This window comes from Oncorhynchus nerka, linkage group LG2, assembly GCF_034236695.1.
Source record: "Oncorhynchus nerka isolate Pitt River linkage group LG2, Oner_Uvic_2.0, whole genome shotgun sequence".
NCBI lineage: Eukaryota > Metazoa > Chordata > Actinopteri > Salmoniformes > Salmonidae > Oncorhynchus > Oncorhynchus nerka.
Window position 1 is genome coordinate 88,047,761 of NC_088397.1, and position 20,268 is coordinate 88,068,028.

Below are 20,268 nucleotides of genomic sequence, written 5' to 3' on the forward strand. Positions count from 1 at the left end.
CTTTTAGTCATCATTAGAACTGAATACGGCCACACCTTACATTGACAATTTCATCACTATCCCATTGATTACTAGTTGAAGGAATAGTTACATATTGACAATGTGTCATTTTTAAAAACGTGTGTGAACTATCCCTTTAAATTGTTTTGAGCACCAACTGTTAATTATAATCCAAAATTTGATTTAGATTTCATGTCCTTTTCAGTTCCCGCCATTAAAACGGAACCCATAGATGACTTCCAGTTTGGTCAGCTGGGCTGCGCTGTCTCCCAAATCCTAGGAATGTCATCCAAGTCCTACCACCACACCCCCAGTAGCCATCTCAACCCCAATAGCCACATAGTGGCTGGCATGACATCCTTGGCATCCTGCCAACATGCAAGCCATCACGATCCCAATGCCTATCAACCACAGGACCCATCTGTCTATTACCCCAGTAAAAGCCGAAGCCTGGGTAGCACCCCTGTCCAGTATCAAGATATGAACCACCACCCAGTGATGATCCACAGTGGTTCCCCATCTCAGATGTCCTATACCCAGCATTACTCCAGCCAAGTGTCCCAACCATTCCATCCCTCTCGCTCGGCCACCAATCAGCGAGTTGTCAACGTAGCTGTCCCATTGGACCAACACCAGCACGCCACGATGGTGGGTGATGGGTACCGGGCTGCAGCTTCATTATGGAAGGTTGGTGACTCGCCAGAGGCCTGTTCCTCAGAAGGCCAGTACCAGGGCTTCATGCACACGGTGGTGCCTGTCTTGAGCAGGTCTCCACCACGACACAGCCACATCCTGACCCAGAGAGGTCCAACCGCTACAGGGAGCCAGAGTGGGCCAGTCCCTGGGAAAGTGACAGCGAAGCAAGAAAACCTGAACCAAGCCTATCTGGATGATGGTGAGTTAGTACAAAACATATTGGGTACTGCAGAAACGTACTGTACCCCAGGCTCCTCTAACTTGTTGTTTTGAATTCGTGACAATGTGTATGGTTAAATGGTTATTGATGCTGGAACTTGAGATGGACTATACTGATACACAGTGCACAGCAACATCTTCAAAGAGACTCTGATATGTTTGAAAGAGGAAACTCATTTAGTCGTATCCCTAAGCTTGACTACAGTTTGTACAAAAGAGATACAGATAAATTTGATTTGATTTTGATTTGATGATGAACAAACAGAAACAGAACATATACACACATTCTAAATAGTACCAGATATGGGTTCTTTGTCTAGTAACCATAGCGGAAGCCTGTTTTTAAGGTTCAATAAAGAACCATGCTCATAAGGTTCCAAATGGAACCTGTATGGTCCTGTAAAAAAAACTTTTTCCTAAGGTTCTATAATGAACCATTAAAAAAGGTTCTATATAGTACCAAAAAAGGGTTTTGCAATGGTTACAACCCTTTTCTATGGTTATTTATAGAACCTTTATGGAGAATGGATCTATAAATAACCACAAGACACCATCACTGGCCACAGTCATATATAATATGTAATGGCATAACACAACACTTTAGGTAAACTGGAATGACACTCTCATTCGAGGTTGCACAAAAAGAGCTGTGAGCAAACCATGCAACAAAATATTCAAGTAAGCCACCTCCCATACATTATCACTAAAAGAGCAAACAACCCTTTTATGAACTTTAAAGAACCATTGAAGTGCAACAAGTGTTCCACATATAACCATCACCCTTCCCAAAGAACCCTTGAGGAACATTCATTTTTTTGTGTGTAGAGCACATGTGAAAACAGTCAGTATGTGAATGTGTGCCAGCAGTAGCCTCCCATTATAAACTGCCCTAGCATTTGGGCCTCTTCTACTCTGAATCCCTCAGCATCAAATCAATTCTTAGACCCAACACTAGATTCAGGGTTTTGGCAATGAGGCCCTTTATCTACTTCCTAAGAGTCAGATGAACTTATGTATACCATTTTTATGTCTTTGCATACAAGTTTGAAGTTGTGTTAGCATAGATACCCATAGACTTCCAGTCATTTAGTTAACGGTAGTTATCAAAACTATCTCTAACTTCCTTCATACTGGACACAGAGACATAATGGTATCCATGAGTTCATCTGACTTTGGGGAAGTAGATAAATGGCCTTATTGCCAAAATCCCGAAGTATCCCTTTGAAAGATTGGATAGCTATGAGTAACCACATTTCCATCCACAGTTCGTATGTGAGTAAAGTCTCAACGTATAAAAAAAATCATGACAGCTGTGATGGAAACAGGAAGTTTCATTTCATTCATTTTTGAAATGCAGAGAGATCATTAGTTCGTTCGACATGGTGTGATCTTTTTGTTTCGGTAAAATATATTATGCAAGAAATGGTGGTGGAAACGCCTTCATGCTAAATATTGATATAATAACCATCATATCGAAGTAAACTTGGAATCATGCAATGATTTGGTGTGTGGTCCTCCCACTACGATTCGGGAAACTATGCAGTTTATTAGGCTACATACAGTGCCTTGCAAAAGTATTTATCCCACTTGGCATTTTTCCTATTTTGTTGCATTACAACCTGTAATTTAAATAGATTTTATTTGGATTTCATGTAATGGACATACACAAAATAGTCCAAATTGGTGAAGTGAAATGAAAAAAATGACTTGTTTCAAAGAATTCTAAAAATGGAAAAGTGTTGCCTGCATATGTATTCACCCCTTTGCATTGAAGCCCCTAAATAAGATCTGGTGCAACCAATTACCTTCAGAAGTCACATAATTAGTTAAATAAAGTCCACCTGTGTGCAATCTAAGTGTCACACGATCTGTCACATGATCTCAGTATATATACACCTGTTCTGAAAGGCCCCAGAGTCTGCAACACCACTAAGCAAGGGGCACCACCAAGCAAGCAACACCATGAAGACCAAGGAGCTCTCCAAACAAGTCAGGGACAAAGTGGTGGAGAAGTACAGATCAGGGTTGGGTTATAAAAAAGATCAGAAACTTTGAACATCCCACGAAGCATCATTAAATCCATTATTAAAAAATGGAAAGAATATGTCACCACAACAAACCTGCCAAGAGAGGGCCGCCCACCAAAACTCACGGACCAGGCAAGGAGGGCATTAATCAGAGAGGCAACAAAGAGACCAAAGATAACCCTGAAGGAGAGAAAAGCTCCACAGCGGAGATTGGAGTATCTGGCCATAGGACCACTTTAAGCCGTACACTCCACAGAGCTGAGCTTTACAGAAGAGTGTCCAGAAAAAAGCCATTGCTTAAAGAATAAAATAAGCAAACACGCTATGTTTGGTGCAAACCCAACACCTTTCATCACCCCGAGAACACCATCCCCACAGCATCATGCTGTGGGGATGTTTTTCAATGGTGCTACTGGGAAACTGGTCAGAACTGAAGGAATGATGGATGGCACTAAAATACAGGGAAATTTGTGATGGAAACCCGTTTCAGTCTTCCAGAGATTTGAGACTGGGAAAGAAGTTCACCTTCCAGCAGGACAATGACCCTAAGCATACTGCTAAAGCAACACTCGAGTGGTTTAAGGGGAAACATTTAAATGTCTTGGAATGGCCTAGTCAAAGCCCAGACCTCAATCCAATTGAGAATCTGTGGTGTGACTTAAAGATAGCTGTACACCAGCGGAACCCATCCAACTTGAAGGACCTAGAGCAGTTTTGCCTTGAAGAATGGGCAAAAATCCCAGTGGCTAGATGTGCCAAGCTTATAGACCCATACCCCAAGAGACTTGCAGCTGTAATTGCTGCAAAAGGTGGCTCTACAAAGTATTGACTTTGGGAGGGTGAATAGTTGTGCACGCTCAAGTTCTCTGTTTTTTTGTCTTATTTCTTGTTTGTTTCACAGTAAAAATATATATTGCATCTTCAAAGTGGTAAGCATGTTGTGTAAATCAAATGATAGAAAATATATTTTTAATTCCAGGTTGTAAGACATCAAAATAGGAAAAATGCCAAGGGGGGTGAATACTTTCGCAAGCCACTGTATTAATCAAGTTATGATGAACTTCACAGGGTGGTAAAAGTGCACGGTGATCTTGATGCTCCTTTCCAATAAATATCAAGGGTTTGATTCTGATGACATATTCGATGCTTGACTGCCATTTGACAAATAAAAATATTCCATAATTATCCATTTTAGTCTCATCATGTAGACTAGCCTACCCACACTGCATCTGTGAGCTGTTGGCTAGAGAGCACGTGCCAAAACCAGAGTAGACACGTTTGCTATTTAACACAATAGTTTGTGACAGAATGTGATGGAAACACATTAAACTTCAGATTTCTATTTGGTACTTGAAGACTTTAGCAAAAAAGTACATTTTTACTATGTACTATGTCATCACACACTGATTTTTATACACAACAAATCCGCTTGGTGGGAACAAACCACTGGTGGGAAAATGTGCATATTTTCTTTATGCATATTTTTGATATTCACATGAAAATCTGTTTCCAATTGGATGGAAACCTAGCTAGTAATATGGTGACAATTCCACTTAGTAGAGGGCAAGAGGGAGTTACCAGGGTTATTCAGTTCTCTCAAATCTACAAGTACCTAGACTGGGGTTCCTTACTAATTTTACGTTCCCACAAGACAAACTCAGTGTTGCTCACAACAAAGGGAACTAACAAAGAAAAATACATTTTGACAACCAAAACAAAACAGAAAGGGGTTCAAAAGGGGTTCTGAAAAGGCACCCATGTGGGTGCCCACTGAATGTTGGCAAAGCCACTAGTAAGGGGTTCTAAAAGACACCCATGGCCACTAGGTTTGACTCTCGAAAAGACAAACGAAGAGAAAAACCCACAACAACTTAAGACAGGGAGTAAAAAGAATATGGAGCGAAACAAACAGAGATAATAACAAAAATCTGCCTTCTTTCAAACTTAAACGGTTGAGCTCGAAACTGCACCTCAGCTGCCGTGAAGTGTACCTTAGTGTAGCTTTCCCAACATCTCTCAAGCGTTTAAGTGGAGATGGACAAGCGTTTGAGATGGACAAACCAGCACAGGTGAAACACCTTCTGACTAACGAGATGGACAAGCCAGCACAGGTGAAACAGTTTCCCACTAACAAGATGGACAAGCCAGGACAGGTGAAACAGGTTCCCACTAACAAGATGGACAAGCCAGGACAGGTGAAACACCTCCCGGCTAACAAGATGGACAAACCAGCACAGGTGAAACACCTTCCGGCTAACGAGATGGACAAACCAGCACAGGTGAAACACATTCTTACTAACAAGGTGACACAAATCAGTGCTCCCTACATGCTAATGTGCTACCTCGAAAATAGAAAAACCGAAACCTGTAAACACTAATTAGCGTGTCAAGTATAAGGGTGGAGCGAAAACCCGAAGACACTCGGCCTGCCGTGGAATGAGTTTGACACATATGACCCAGGAGGCAGGGTGGAAGGGTGTAGGGTTGATGTGGGATTCAGAGTAACACTTTTTTTTGTGGATGCTCCCTTTCCCTGCTTGTCCAGCTATGTGGGTCAACGTTTTAAATAGTCCCCAGCTAAAAGCCAGCTGAAGTTGTTTATCTATGTGTGAACCGACACTAAGCCTGGCAAGGTCAGTGAGAGTACACGCTATCGATCATTTCAGAATGGATACAATTAGACTCCCCTAGTCGCTAAATGTGCTTTGGCATCCAAATAATGACGATTTAGTAAGCCTTCGTCATGACTGAACTCTCTCTACATGTTGTGTCGAAGTCTGCCATTACATCTAGTTATTCATGTATTGTGTTGATTATTGCAGAGGCTTGTTACCTTGTGTGTTCATTTATGATTCATTGCTTTTCAGAGGTAAATAAAATGAAGTTGAGCATGTGATCTGGACAGAATTGACATGCAGTTCTCACCATATATATTTGGACAGTGAAGCTAACATTTTACATTTTGGCCCTATACTCCAGTATTTTGGATTTGAGATCAAGAGTACAGAGTGTCACCTTTTATTTGAGGCAATTTTCATAAATATGTGATTTACCGTTTAGAAGTAAAAGCACTTCATGTATCTAGTTCTCCCATTTGGAGAAGTCATAAGTACATGGACAAATTCACTTAAAGAAGTAGTCAGAAGTATATTTGATCCCATATCCATTGCACGCAATCACTATACCAAGTACAAACGTGTACTGTGACCTCATATTCATAATTTAATCTCAAATCCAAAATGCTGGAGAGTAAAAAAGTATTAATTGTTAGTATTAAAATGTTAGCTTTACTGTTAAAATATGGTGAGGACTGTGTTAGGGAAAAAGAAAAAGGCCATATGTTAGAGTATAATACATTACAGTATAATACATTACAGTATAGTACATTACAGTATAATACATTACAGTATAGTACATTACAGTATAATACATTACAGTATAATACATTACAGTATAATACATTACAGTATAGTACATTACAGTATAATACATTACAGTATAATTTATTCATTCTGTTTTATTAACAGATCAAGGACAATATATAACCATTAAAATTCATTAAAAAGAAACCAATAAAAATTAAAATTCTGTCAATGTTTTTGGAAATACACTTTCACTTATTTGAAAATACTAAAATATACTGACCTAAATACACTCCCATGCATTTAACCCAGGTATTTGAAAAAAAGCATTTGAAAATACTCTCAAATACAAATTGGTTATTGACTATTTCGTTTTTACAAATTACCATTCCAATACTCAAAGAAGAGTACTTGTTTTGGACTGCTCAAATACACAGAAAAAAAGTATTTTAAATACCAGATACTCATATACATGTGTATTTGAACCCAGGGCTGATACATTATAATAGTTAGTTTGCTACAGAATGTGGTTTAACATGGAAACAATGCCCTTGGTTAGCTTATACTGTAGGTGTCGGAAAACACATATACACCCCTGTACATTCTAGAGAAAAGTTTCCATTTGATCTTATGTAGTACAGAAACAGGAAGCACTACCAAATAAAGTGAGTACCTTTTGCCACGATGATCTCTGCCTGTGGTTGCTAGGAAAAAACAGTGATATGACATGACACCTTGTGGAGCATAAGTGTCAATGCGATTTGTAAACTGGCAGTACACCATTAGTACACAACACTATGTGTTACACACTGTCCTAACCATTATCTCACACTTTCTTGTTCTTCAGTGAATGACATCATAAGGAATGATCTGACTGTCCGCAGTAACGAGCAGTAAAAAGCATCTATATTGTGACCAACAATCACACGGGCTCCAGAAATGCCATGACGTCATTCTACTGTCTGATTGCCCCCTTCATATGTACTGTATATAGGGTGTTATTTAAGTCAAAATCGCATCTTTTGACAAATGGGTAGAATAATATGTTAATTGTGTAGATAATCCTCTAAGAAAACAAATGGTCCAAACTTCATGTCTTTATCATAATTTGTTCACAAGTTATTGGAGTTTTTACCTTTGAAGGATGGTCAGAATTACGGTGACTAAATCAATGGACGCCAGAGAAAAAAATCTCAAAAGTTATAAAATTAGGAAAATTGCATTGGATCAGCTAGGCTGGACACTGGGCTACCGGCTACCTGACAGGCTCACTTTTCCCATTGGGACAAAAAAACAATTTAGAGGTAAGATGGATATCGATTTTGAGAAGACATATTGTATTTTCATATTTTAGTATATGCTTTTCAGTTTCATTTGAATTTACTGTTATTTTTTGAAGATTTCACTGAGTGTGTACCAGGAGCCGTGAGTGGGTAAAATCACTGAGCAAGCCAAGAAGGTAAAAAAGTCATATTACAACCTGCGTTTTGATAATTGCGTTGTTTGCTCTATAACCCATTCGTTCATACGCCACCGTGATATACAATAAGGCCTGTGACAACAAAAAGACAATAGTCACACAGTGGTGGAATAAATTCAGCTACACATAAGTTTGTTTCACAAAACCGGAGAGCAACATCTGTCTAGTGAAGTCCACAAAGAAAATATTGCATGTAACAAACAGTTATATGACCTGCAGCATCGTCAAGCAAGTTAATGTTTTCTACTGATTTAGAACCACAGAGTTCCCACAAGTCAGCACAAAGACAAAAAGAGCACTGCCTCTGCTATTTCAGCACCATTTCAACTTAAACATTTAAACATCATCAAATCAACAAGGCTATATACAGTATGCTTAGTTTAATACACTGAAAACAAACTTAAAGATACCAAAAACGATTTAGTCCAATCAATGTTGCTAAATATCATGTCCATGGTATTGATTTCTGTCAGTCTGTGTGTATGTATGTGTGTGTGCGCATGCAAGTAAAACAAAAAATGTGGACTCCCCCTACTGGTAGACTAGTTGAACGCCAATGCCATCCTCCTCGCTTTCATGTTGGCACAACGGTCTAGGGCTCTGCCATACAGTACACTTTTAGTTTTGTTGTCATAGGCTACCTAGCTAAAATGCTTGCTAGCCTAACTTCCTCGCTTGGGCAACAATGAAACAGCTAAGTTAGCTAGCTAGTTAATGTGAGCCTACTAGACTACATCTAGGCTACATATTGAACTTCAATCATCTCAGGCCAGTGGTACAACATATTTATTTATGGTTATATCAGAATCGCCGTCATTGGCCTGTACAGAGAATTAAGTCAAAACCACAAGTCTAAATCCACATCTCCATCCATGGCTTAGGAAAGGGTCAATTTAGCAAGCTAGTTACTGCAGTACATCAACACAAGCAATCCAGAAGATCTGATTTGATTGGTGTGAAGCCAAATTTAAACTGGCCTCCCTGGGGGGGGTGTTTTGCTACACCAGGACAACCCACAGTTGAGCTTAGCTCAACGATGATTGGCTAATTATTTTATTTTTTTTAAATCAAGGGAGGCCAAATGCTTGCTGGTATCAATTAATCAATTGCTACAGCGTCAACATGTTAAACTCTTTTGTTCCAGACAGCATCAGATACATGGGCGATACATACTGAGACAGAGGGGGCGCTGTTTCCCTGTTCAGACAGCATCAGATACATGGGCGATACATACTGAGACAGAGGGGGCGCTGTTTCCCTCACTCAGATGAGATTTCTCCGGTGAGATTCAGCCACTTGCGAATTGAAGTAAAATTATGAAAACACAGAGAGAAGAAAGATGTATTGGTCAAATATTTGGGGAAGCCTGGCTTCCCTTGGCATTCATGAATACACGCCACTGAGCGTATACCAAACATTTTATTTCCAAAGCCTTTTAACATTTAATTCAGTTTGTGTCATGCTAAGCTTAGATTTTTGTGACCCGCGGAAACAACTTTAAAGATGACGACCACAAAATGTAAAATCCTCAAAAGTTGTTAAAAGAAACCTGCACGGCTATGCCAACACATAGCTCGGTGCTCATTATCGAATGTATTACGTAGAAATCAAACTTTGTTGATATAATGCTAAGGGTATGTTACATTTCATCACCAAAGAGCCAAAGTGCGTTTTCACCAACATCATACTGTATATACTGTATTGTGGATGCAGATGATACCCAGTTAGGGCCATGCAGTGCCAGATTTCAATAAGTGTGTTGACCATGGGCTACCTTTTAAACAGTTATTATTTTATCATGTGTAATCATGTATGTGGCCTCAATGTAAGCTTTTGTAATTGTAAATAAAAACAACTTCATGAAAATGTCTGTAATTACTAAGAAAATTATGAAAAAAACTGATTGATTGATTGAGAAACATATTTTTTCTGTCATGATGTTGGCAATTTAATTATATTTTTTTATTTTATTATTTTATTTAGTCTGCCTGTCATTAACATATATATTTAAAATCGTATTGTTTGTTGATTAAATGGATCTCGAAATGAATCAATGTCTATATGTCATGAGTTTAAAAGTCCGAAAATGGATGTAGCAATCACAGATTTCCATGACCAATGCAGTCAATCTAATTGGACATAACCCAACCCTACCAAAGGTACCATACCTCTTCTGGATGATGACTTTTTAATGTAATCTAATATACCAAATATGGTATCCAACTTTGCTCCGCCCCATTGGTCTCCAGGTCGCAGTCAGCTGCGACAGAGCCTGGACTCAAACCAGGATCTCTAGTGGCATAGCTAGCACTGCAATGCAGTACCTTAGACAACTGCGCCACTTGGGAGGTGTCAGATAAATGTCGTCACAGCTGTACATTTCATTGTATTTTCTATAAGACTTCTAACGATTGTTGTTTGTAGTTTAATATTACACCCCTTATTTATGAGGAAATAGTGCACGCTTTTCATTGATGAAAAATAAATACACAAATAACTAACATTTGTTTAAATAAAAAAGGGTCTGTCCAATGAACATCAAGGTGAGGCTGTCTAAACAGGGCTGAACCACGAGGTGTTCTCCAATAACACCAAGGTGAGGCTGTCTAAACAGGGCTGAACCATGAGGGGCTTTCCAATGGACATCAAGGTGAGGCTGTCTAAACAGGGCTGAACCACAAGGTGTTCTCCAATAACACCAAGGTGAGGCTGTCTAAACAGGGCTGAACCAATGAGGGTCTCTCCAATGAACATCAAGGTGAGGCTGTCTAAACAGGGCTGAACCATGAGGGTCTGTCCAATGAACATCAAGGTGAGGCTGTCTAAACAGGGCTGAACCAATGAAGGGCTCTCAAATGAACATCAAGGTGAGGCTGTATAAACAGGGCTGAACCACGAGGGGCTCTCCAATGAACATCAAGGTGAGGGTGTCTAAACAGAGCTGAACCACGAGGGGCTTTCCAATAACACCAAGGTGAGGCTGTCTAAACAGGGCTAAACCATGAGGGGCTCTCCAATGAACATCAAGGTGAGGCTGTCTAAACAGGGCTGAACCAATGAAGGGCTCTCAAATGAACATCAAGGTGAGGCTGTCTAAACAGGGCTAAACCATGAGGGGCTCTCCAATGAACATCAAGGTGAGGCTGTCTAAACAGGGCTGAACCACGAGGGGTGATCAGATGCAGTAGGTTGAAAGGAAGGTATTTTCCCCTTGGCTGAGAATGTCTACGTTCCCCTCTGCCTTCTAGTGGCTGCTTCTTGCAGGTACCTGCACCATCGCTCAGCTCATCCTTGGCTGAGAACCTCTACGTTCCCCTCTGCCTTCTAGTGGCTGCTTCTTGCAGGTACCTGCACCATCGCTCAGCTCATCCTTGGCTGAGAACATCTACGTTCCCCTCTGCCTTCTAGTGGCTGCTTCTTGCAGGTACCTGCACCATCTCTCAGCTCATCCTTGGCTGAGAACGTCTACGTTCCCCTCTGGCTTCTAGTGGCTGCTTCTTGCAGGTACCTGCATCATCGCTCAGCTCATCCTTGGCTGAGAATGTCTACGTTCCCCTCTGCATTCTAGTGGCTGCTTCTTGCAGGTACCTGCACCATCGCTCAGCTCATCCTTGGCTGAGAACGTCTAAGTTCCCCTCTGGCTTCTAGTGGCTGCTTCTTGCAGGTACCTGCACCATCGCTCAGCTCAACATTGGCTGAGAACGTCTACGTTCCCCTCCGGCTTCTAGTGGCTGCTTCTTGCAGGTACCTGCACCATCACTCAGCTCATCCTTGGCTGAGAACGTCTACGTTACCCTCTGCCTTCTAGTGGCTGCTTCTTGCAGGTACCTGCACCATCGCTCAGCTCATCCTTGGCTGAGAATGACTACGTTCCCCTCTGGCTTCTAGTGGCTGCTTCTTGCAGGTACCTGCACCATCGCTCAGCTCATCCTTGGCTGAGAACGTCTACGTTCCCCTCTGGCTTCTAGTGGCTGCTTCTTGCAGGTACCTGCACCATCGCTCAGCTCATCCTTGGCTGAGAACATCCACGTTCCCCTCTGGCTTCTAGTGGCTGCTTCTTGCAGGTACCTGCACCATCGCTCAGCTCATCCTTGGCTGAGAACGTCTACGTTCCCCTCTGCCTTCTAGTGGCTGCTTCTTGCAGGTACCTGCACCATCGCTCAGCTCATCCTTGGCTGAGAACGTCTACATTCCCCTCTGGCTTCTAGTGGCTGCTTCTTGCAGGTACCTGCACCATCGCTCAGCTCATCCTTGGCTGAGAACGTCTACGTTCCCCTCTGGCTTCTAGTGGCTGCTTCTTGCAGGTACCTGCACCATCGCTCAGCTCATCCTTGGCTGAGAACGTCTACGTTCCCCTCTGCCTTCTAGTGGCTGCTTCTTGCAGGTACCTGCACCATCGCTCAGCTCATCCTTGGCTGAGAACGTCTACGTTCCCCTCTGCCTTCTAGTGGCTGCTTCTTGCAGGTACCTGCACCATCGCTCAGCTCATCCTTGGCTGAGAACGTCTACGTTCCCCTCTGGCTTCTAGTGGCTGCTTCTTGCAGGTACCTGCACCATCGCTCAGCTCATCCTTGGCTGAGAACGTCTACGTTCCCCTCTGGCTTCTAGTGGCTGCTTCTTGCAGGTACCTGCACCATCGCTCAGCTCATCCTTGGCTGAGAACGTCTACGTTCCCCTCTGCCTTCTAGTGGCTGCTTCTTGCAGGTACCTGCACCATCGCTCAGCTCATCCTTGGCTGAGAACATCCACGTTCCCCTCTGCCTTCTAGTGGCTGCTTCTTGCAGGTACCTGCACCATCACTCAGCTCATCCTTGGCTGAGAACGTCTACGTTCCCCTCTGGCTTCTAGTGGCTGCTTCTTGCAGGTACCTGCACCATCGCTCAGCTCATCCTTGGCTGAGAACGTCTACGTTCCCCTCTGGCTTCTAGTGGCTGCTTCTTGCAGGTACCTGCACCATCGCTCAGCTCATCCTTGGCTGAGAACGTCTACGTTCCCCTCTGCCTTCTAGTGGCTGCTTCTTGCAGGTACCTGCACCATCGCTCAGCTCATCCTTGGCTGAGAACATCCACGTTCCCCTCTGCCTTCTAGTGGCTGCTTCTTGCAGGTACCTGCACCATCACTCAGCTCATCCTTGGCTGAGAACGTCTACGTTCCCCTCTGCCTTCTAGTGGCTGCTTCTTGCAGGTACCTGCACCATCACTCAGCTCATCCTTGGCTGAGAACGTCTACGTTCCCCTCTGGCTTCTAGTGGCTGATTCTTGCAGGTACCTGCACCATTGTTCAGCTCATCCTTGGCTAAGAACGTCTACGTTCCCCTCTGGCTTCTAGTGGCTGCTTCTTGCAGGTACCTGCACCATCGCTCAGCTCATCCTTGGCTGAGAACGTCCACGTTCCCCTCTGGCTTCTAGTAGCTGCTTCTTGCAGGTACCTGCACCATCGCTCAGCTCATCCTTGGCTGAGAACGTCTACGTTCCCCTCTGCCTTCTAGTGGCTGCTTCTTGCAGGTACCTGCACCATCGCTCAGCTCATCCTTGGCTGAGAACATCCACGTTCCCCTCTGGCTTCTAGTAGCTGCTTCTTGCAGGTACCTGCACCATCGCTCAGCTCATCCTTGGCTGAGAACGTCTACGTTCCCCTCTGCCTTCTAGTGGCTTCTTCTTGCAGGTACCTGCACCATCGCTCAGCTCATCCTTGGCTGAGAACATCCACGTTCCCCTCTGGCTTCTAGTAGCTGCTTCTTGCAGGTACCTGCACCATTGCTCAGCTCATCCTTGGCTGAGAACGTCTACGTTCCCCTCTGCCTTCTAGTGGCTGCTTCTTGCAGGTACCTGCACCATCGCTCAGCTCATCCTTGGCTGAGAACATCCACGTTCCCCTCTGGCTTCTAGTGGCTGCTTCTTGCAGGTACCTGCACCATCGCTCAGCTCATCCTTGGCTGAGAACGTCTACGTTCCCCTCTGCCTTCTAGTGGCTGCTTCTTGCAGGTACCTGCACCATCGCTCAGCTCATCCTTGGCTGAGAACGTCTACGTTCCCCTCTGCCTTCTAGTGGCTGCTTCTTGCAGGTACCTGCACCATCGCTCAGCTCATCCTTGGCTGAGAACGTCTACGTTCCCCTCTGCCTTCTAGTGGCTGCTTCTTGCAGGTACCTGCACCATCGCTCAGCTCATCCTTGGCTGAGAACATCCACGTTCCCCTCTGCCTTCTAGTGGCTGCTTCTTGCAGGTACCTGCACCATTACTCAGCTCATCCTTGGCTGAGAACGTCTACGTTCCCCTCTGCCTTCTAGTGGCTGCTTCTTGCAGGTACCTGCACCATCGCTCAGCTCATCCTTGGCTGAGAACGTCTACGTTCCCCTCTGGCTTCTAGTGGCTGATTCTTGCAGGTACCTGCACCATTGTTCAGCTCATCCTTGGCTAAGAACGTCTACGTTCCCCTCTGGCTTCTAGTGGCTGCTTCTTGCAGGTACCTGCACCATCGCTCAGCTCATCCTTGGCTGAGAACGTCTACGTTCCCCTCTGCCTTCTAGTGGCTGCTTCTTGCAGGTACCTGCACCATCGCTCAGCTCATCCTTGGCTGAGAACGTCTACGTTCCCCTCTGGCTTCTAGTGGCTGCTTCTTGCAGGTACCTGCACCATCGCTCAGCTCATCCTTGGCTGAGAACGTCTACGTTCCCCTCTGGCTTCTAGTGGCTGCTTCTTGCAGGTACCTGCACCATCGCTCAGCTCATCCTTGGCTGAGTACGTCTACGTTCCCCTCTGCCTTCTAGTGGCTGCTTCTTGCAGGTACCTGCACCATCGCTCAGCTCATCCTTGGCTGAGAACGCCTACGTTCCCCTCTGGCTTCTAGTGGCTGCTTCTTGCAGGTACCTGCACCATCGCTCAGCTCATCCTTGGCTGAGAACGTCTACGTTCCCCTCTGGCTTCTAGTGGCTGCTTCTTGCAGGTACCTGCACCATCGCTCAGCTCATCCTTGGCTGAGAACGCCTACGTTCCCTCTGGCTTCTAGTGGCTGCTTCTTGCAGGTACCTGCACAATCGCTCAGCTCATCCTTGGCTGAGAAGGTCTACGTTCCCCTCTGGCTTCTAGTGGCTGCTTCTTGCAGGTACCTGCACCATCGCTCAGCTCATCCTTGGCTGAGAACGTCTACATTCCCCTCTGGCTTCTAGTGGCTGCTTCTTGCAGGTACCTGCACCATCGCTCAGCTCATCCTTGGCTGAGAACGTCCACATTCCCCTCTGGCTTCTAGTGGCTGCTTCTTGCAGGTACCTGCACCATCGCTCAGCCCATCCTTGGCTGAGAACGTCTACGTTCCCCTCTGGCTTCTAGTGGCTGCTTCTTGCAGGTACCAGCACCATCGCTCAGCTCATCCTTGGGTTTGAATGTCTACGTTCCCCTCTGGCTTCTAGTGGCTGCTTCTTGCAGGCACCTGCACCATCGCTCAGCTCATCCTTGGCTGAGAACGTCTACGTTCCCCTCTGGCTTCTAGTGGCTGCTTCTTGTAGGTACCTGCACCATCGCTCAGCTCATCCTTGGCTAAGAACGCTACGTTCCTCTGGCTTCTAGTGGCTGCTTCTTGCAGGTACCTGCACCATCGCTCAGCTCATCCTTGGCTGAGAACGTCCATGTTCCCCTCTGGCTTCTAGTGGCTGCTTCTTGCAGGTACCTGCACCATCGCTCAGCTCATCCTTGGCTGAGAACCTCTACGTTCCCCTCTGGCTTCTAGTGGCTGCTTCTTGCAGGTACCTGCACCATCGCTCAGCTCATCCTTGGCTGAGAACGTCTACGTTCCCCTCTGGCTTCTAGTGGCTGCTTCTTGCAGGTACCTGCACCATCGCTCAGCTCATCCTTGGCTGAGAACGCCTACGTTCCCCTCTGGCTTCTAGTGGCTGCTTCTTGCAGGTACCTGCACCATCGCTCAGCTCATCCTTGGCTGAGAACGTCTACGTTCCCCTCTGGCTTCTAGTGGCTGCTTCTTGCAGGTACCAGCACCATCGCTCAGCTCATCCTTGGGTTTGAATGTCTACGTTCCCCTCTGGCTTCTAGTGGCTGCTTCTTGCAGGTACCAGCACCATCGCTCAGCTCATCCTTGGCTGAGAACGCCTACGTTCCCCTCTGGCTTCTAGTGGCTGCTTCTTGCAGGTACCTGCACCATCGCTCAGCTCATCCTTGGCTGAGAACGCTACGTTCTCCTCTGCCTTCTAGTGGCTGCTTCTTGCAGGTACCTGCACCATCGCTCAGCTCATCCTTGGCTGAGAACGTCTACGTTCCCCTCTGCCTTCTAGTGGCTGCTTCTTGCAGGTACCTGCACCATCGCTCAGCTCATCCTTGGCTGAGAACGCTCTACGTTCCCCTCTGCCTTCTAGTGGCTGCTTCTTGCAGGTACCTGCACCATCGCTCAGCTCATCCTTGGCTGAGAACGTCTACGTTCCCTCTGCCTTCTAGTGGCTGCTTCTTGCAGGTACCTGCACCATCGCTCAGCTCATCCTTGGCTGAGAACGTCTACGTTCCCCTCTGCCTTCTAGTGGCTGCTTCTTGCAGGTACCTGCACCATCGCTCAGCTCATCCTTGGCTGAGAATGTCTAGGTTCCCCTCTGCCTTCTAGTGGCTGCTTCTTGCAGGTACCTGCACCATCGCTCAGCTCATCCTTGGCTGAGAACGCTACGTTCCCCTCTGGCTTCTAGTGGCTGCTTCTTGCAGGTACCAGCACCATCGCTCAGCTCATCCTTGGGTTTGAATGTCTACGTTCCCTCTGGCTTCTAGTGGCTGCTTCTTGCAGGTACCTGCACCATCGCTCAGCTCATCCTTGGCTGAGAACGCTACGTTCCCCTCTGGCTTCTAGTGGCTGCTTCTTGTAGGTACCTGCACCATCGCTCAGCTCATCCTTGGCTGAGAACGCCTACGTTCCCCTCTGGCTTCTAGTGGCTGCTTCTTGCAGGTACCTGCACCATCGCTCAGCTCATCCTTGGCTGAGAACGTCCATGTTCCCTCTGGCTTCTAGTGGCTGCTTCTTGCAGGTACCTGCACCATCGCTCAGCTCATCCTTGGCTGAGAACCTCTACGTTCCCCTCTGGCTTCTAGTGGCTGCTTCTTGCAGGTAGCTGCACCATCGCTCAGCTCATCCTTGGCTGAGAACGTCTACGTTCCCCTCTGGCTTCTAGTGGCTGCTTCTTGCAGGTACCTGCACCATCGCTCAGCTCATCCTTGGCTGAGAACGCTCACGTTCCCCTCTGGCTTCTAGTGGCTGCTTCTTGCAGGTACCTGCACCATCGCTCAGCTCATCCTTGGCTGAGAACGTCTACGTTCCCCTCTGGCTTCTAGTGGCTGCTTCTTGCAGGTACCAGCACCATCGCTCAGCTCATCCTTGGGTTTGAATGTCTACGTTCCCCTCTGGCTTCTAGTGGCTGCTTCTTGCAGGTACCAGCACCATCGCTCAGCTCATCCTTGGCTGAGAACGTCTACGTTCCCCTCTGGCTTCTAGTGGCTGCTTCTTGCAGGTACCTGCACCATCGCTCAGCTCATCCTTGGCTGAGAACGTCTACGTTCCCCTCTGCCTTCTAGTGGCTTCTTCTTGCAGGTACCTGCACCATCGCTCAGCTCATCCTTGGCTGAGAACATCCACGTTCCCCTCTGGCTTCTAGTAGCTGCTTCTTGCAGGTACCTGCACCATTGCTCAGCTCATCCTTGGCTGAGAACGTCTACGTTCCCCTCTGCCTTCTAGTGGCTGCTTCTTGCAGGTACCTGCACCATCGCTCAGCTCATCCTTGGCTGAGAACATCCACGTTCCCCTCTGGCTTCTAGTGGCTGCTTCTTGCAGGTACCTGCACCATCGCTCAGCTCATCCTTGGCTGAGAACGCCTACGTTCCCCTCTGCCTTCTAGTGGCTGCTTCTTGCAGGTACCTGCACCATCGCTCAGCTCATCCTTGGCTGAGAACGTCTACGTTCCCCTCTGCCTTCTAGTGGCTGCTTCTTGCAGGTACCTGCACCATCGCTCAGCTCATCCTTGGCTGAGAACGCCTCTACGTTCCCCTCTGCCTTCTAGTGGCTGCTTCTTGCAGGTACCTGCACCATCGCTCAGCTCATCCTTGGCTGAGAACATCCACGTTCCCCTCTGCCTTCTAGTGGCTGCTTCTTGCAGGTACCTGCACCATTACTCAGCTCATCCTTGGCTGAGAACGCCTACGTCCCCTCTGCCTTCTAGTGGCTGCTTCTTGCAGGTACCTGCACCATCGCTCAGCTCATCCTTGGCTGAGAACGCCTACGTTCCCCTCTGGCTTCTAGTGGCTGATTCTTGCAGGTACCTGCACCATTGTTCAGCTCATCCTTGGCTAAGAACGTCTACGTTCCCCTCTGGCTTCTAGTGGCTGCTTCTTGCAGGTACCTGCACCATCGCTCAGCTCATCCTTGGCTGAGAACGTCTACGTTCCCCTCTGCCTTCTAGTGGCTGCTTCTTGCAGGTACCTGCACCATCGCTCAGCTCATCCTTGGCTGAGAACGCCTACGTTCCCCTCTGGCTTCTAGTGGCTGCTTCTTGCAGGTACCTGCACCATCGCTCAGCTCATCCTTGGCTGAGAACGTCTACGTTCCCCTCTGGCTTCTAGTGGCTGCTTCTTGCAGGTACCTGCACCATCGCTCAGCTCATCCTTGGCTGAGTACGTCTACGTTCCCCTCTGCCTTCTAGTGGCTGCTTCTTGCAGGTACCTGCACCATCGCTCAGCTCATCCTTGGCTGAGAACGTCTACGTGGCTTCTAGTGGCTGCTTCTTGCAGGTACCTGCACCATCGCTCAGCTCATCCTTGGCTGAGAACGTCTACGTTCCCCTCTGGCTTCTAGTGGCTGCTTCTTGCAGGTACCTGCACCATCGCTCAGCTCATCCTTGGCTGAGAACGTCTACGTTCCCCTCTGGCTTCTAGTGGCTGCTTCTTGCAGGTACCTGCACAATCGCTCAGCTCATCCTTGGCTGAGAAGGTCTACGTTCCCCTCTGGCTTCTAGTGGCTGCTTCTTGCAGGTACCTGCACCATCGCTCAGCTCATCCTTGGCTGAGAACGTCTACATTCCCCTCTGGCTTCTAGTGGCTGCTTCTTGCAGGTACCTGCACCATCGCTCAGCTCATCCTTGGCTAAGAACGTCTACGTTCCCCTCTGGCTTCTAGTGGCTGCTTCTTGCAGGTACCTGCACCATCGCTCAGCTCATCCTTGGCTGAGAACGTCCATGTTCCCCTCTGGCTTCTAGTGGCTGCTTCTTGCAGGTACCTGCACCATCGCTCAGCTCATCCTTGGCTGAGAACCTCTACGTTCCCCTCTGGCTTCTAGTGGCTGCTTCTTGCAGGTACCTGCACCATCGCTCAGCTCATCCTTGGCTGAGAACGTCTACGTTCCCCTCTGGCTTCTAGTGGCTGCTTCTTGCAGGTACCTGCACCATCGCTCAGCTCATCCTTGGCTGAGAACGTCTACGTTCCCCTCTGGCTTCTAGTGGCTGCTTCTTGCAGGTACCTGCACCATCGCTCAGCTCATCCTTGGCTGAGAACGTCTACGTTCCCCTCTGGCTTCTAGTGGCTGCTTCTTGCAGGTACCAGCACCATCGCTCAGCTCATCCTTGGGTTTGAATGTCTACGTTCCCCTCTGGCTTCTAGTGGCTGCTTCTTGCAGGTACCAGCACCATCGCTCAGCTCATCCTTGGCTGAGAACGCCTACGTTCCCCTCTGGCTTCTAGTGGCTGCTTCTTGCAGGTACCTGCACCATCGCTCAGCTCATCCTTGGCTGAGAACGTCTACGTTCTCCTCTGCCTTCTAGTGGCTGCTTCTTGCAGGTACCTGCACCATCGCTCAGCTCATCCTTGGCTGAGAACGTCTACGTTCCCCTCTGCCTTCTAGTGGCTGCTTCTTGCAGGTACCTGCACCATCGCTCAGCTCATCCTTGGCTGAGAACGCCTACGTTCCCCTCTGCCTTCTAGTGGCTGCTTCTTGCAGGTACCTGCACCATCGCTCAGCTCATCCTTGGCTGAGAACGTCTACGTTCCCTCTGGCTTCTAGTGGCTGATTCTTGCAGGTACCTGCACCATTGTTCAGCTCATCCTTGGCTAAGAACGTCTACGTTCCCCTCTGGCTTCTAGTGGCTGCTTCTTGCAGGTACCTGCACCATCGCTCAGCTCATCCTTGGCTGAGAACGTCTACGTTCCCCTCTGCCTTCTAGTGGCTGCTTCTTGCAGGTACCTGCACCATCGCTCAGCTCATCCTTGGCTGAGAACGTCTACGTTCCCCTCTGGCTTCTAGTGGCTGCTTCTTGCAGGTACCTGCACCATCGCTCAGCTCATCCTTGGCTGAGAACGCCTACGTTCCCCTCTGGCTTCTAGTGGCTGCTTCTTGCAGGTACCTGCACCATCGCTCAGCTCATCCTTGGCTGAGTACGTCTACGTTCCCCTCTGCCTTCTAGTGGCTGCTTCTTGCAGGTACCTGCACCATCGCTCAGCTCATCCTTGGCTGAGA

At 47.0% G+C, this 20,268-nt stretch overlaps 1 protein-coding gene across 4 annotated transcripts in view; it reads left to right on the forward strand.

The window, feature by feature from the left end:
- Nucleotides 1-9,834, forward strand: part of LOC115144223 (nuclear factor of activated T-cells, cytoplasmic 2) — a 33,870-nt gene extending 24,036 nt beyond the window's left edge. For 2 of the 4 annotated variants that reach the window (XM_029685089.2, XM_029685098.2), the window contains exons 9-10: nt 206-895; nt 7,152-9,834. In XM_029685089.2, coding sequence (XP_029540949.1) covers nt 206-895; nt 7,152-7,201 — 740 coding nt within the window. In that variant the 3' untranslated portion in view covers nt 7,202-9,834. Of the gene's footprint in view, nt 1-205 lie in introns of all 4 variants that reach the window. The other 2 variants (XM_029685106.2, XM_065004187.1) reach the window with 2 other exon arrangements.
- The last annotated feature ends 10,434 nt before the right edge of the window (nt 9,835-20,268 follow it).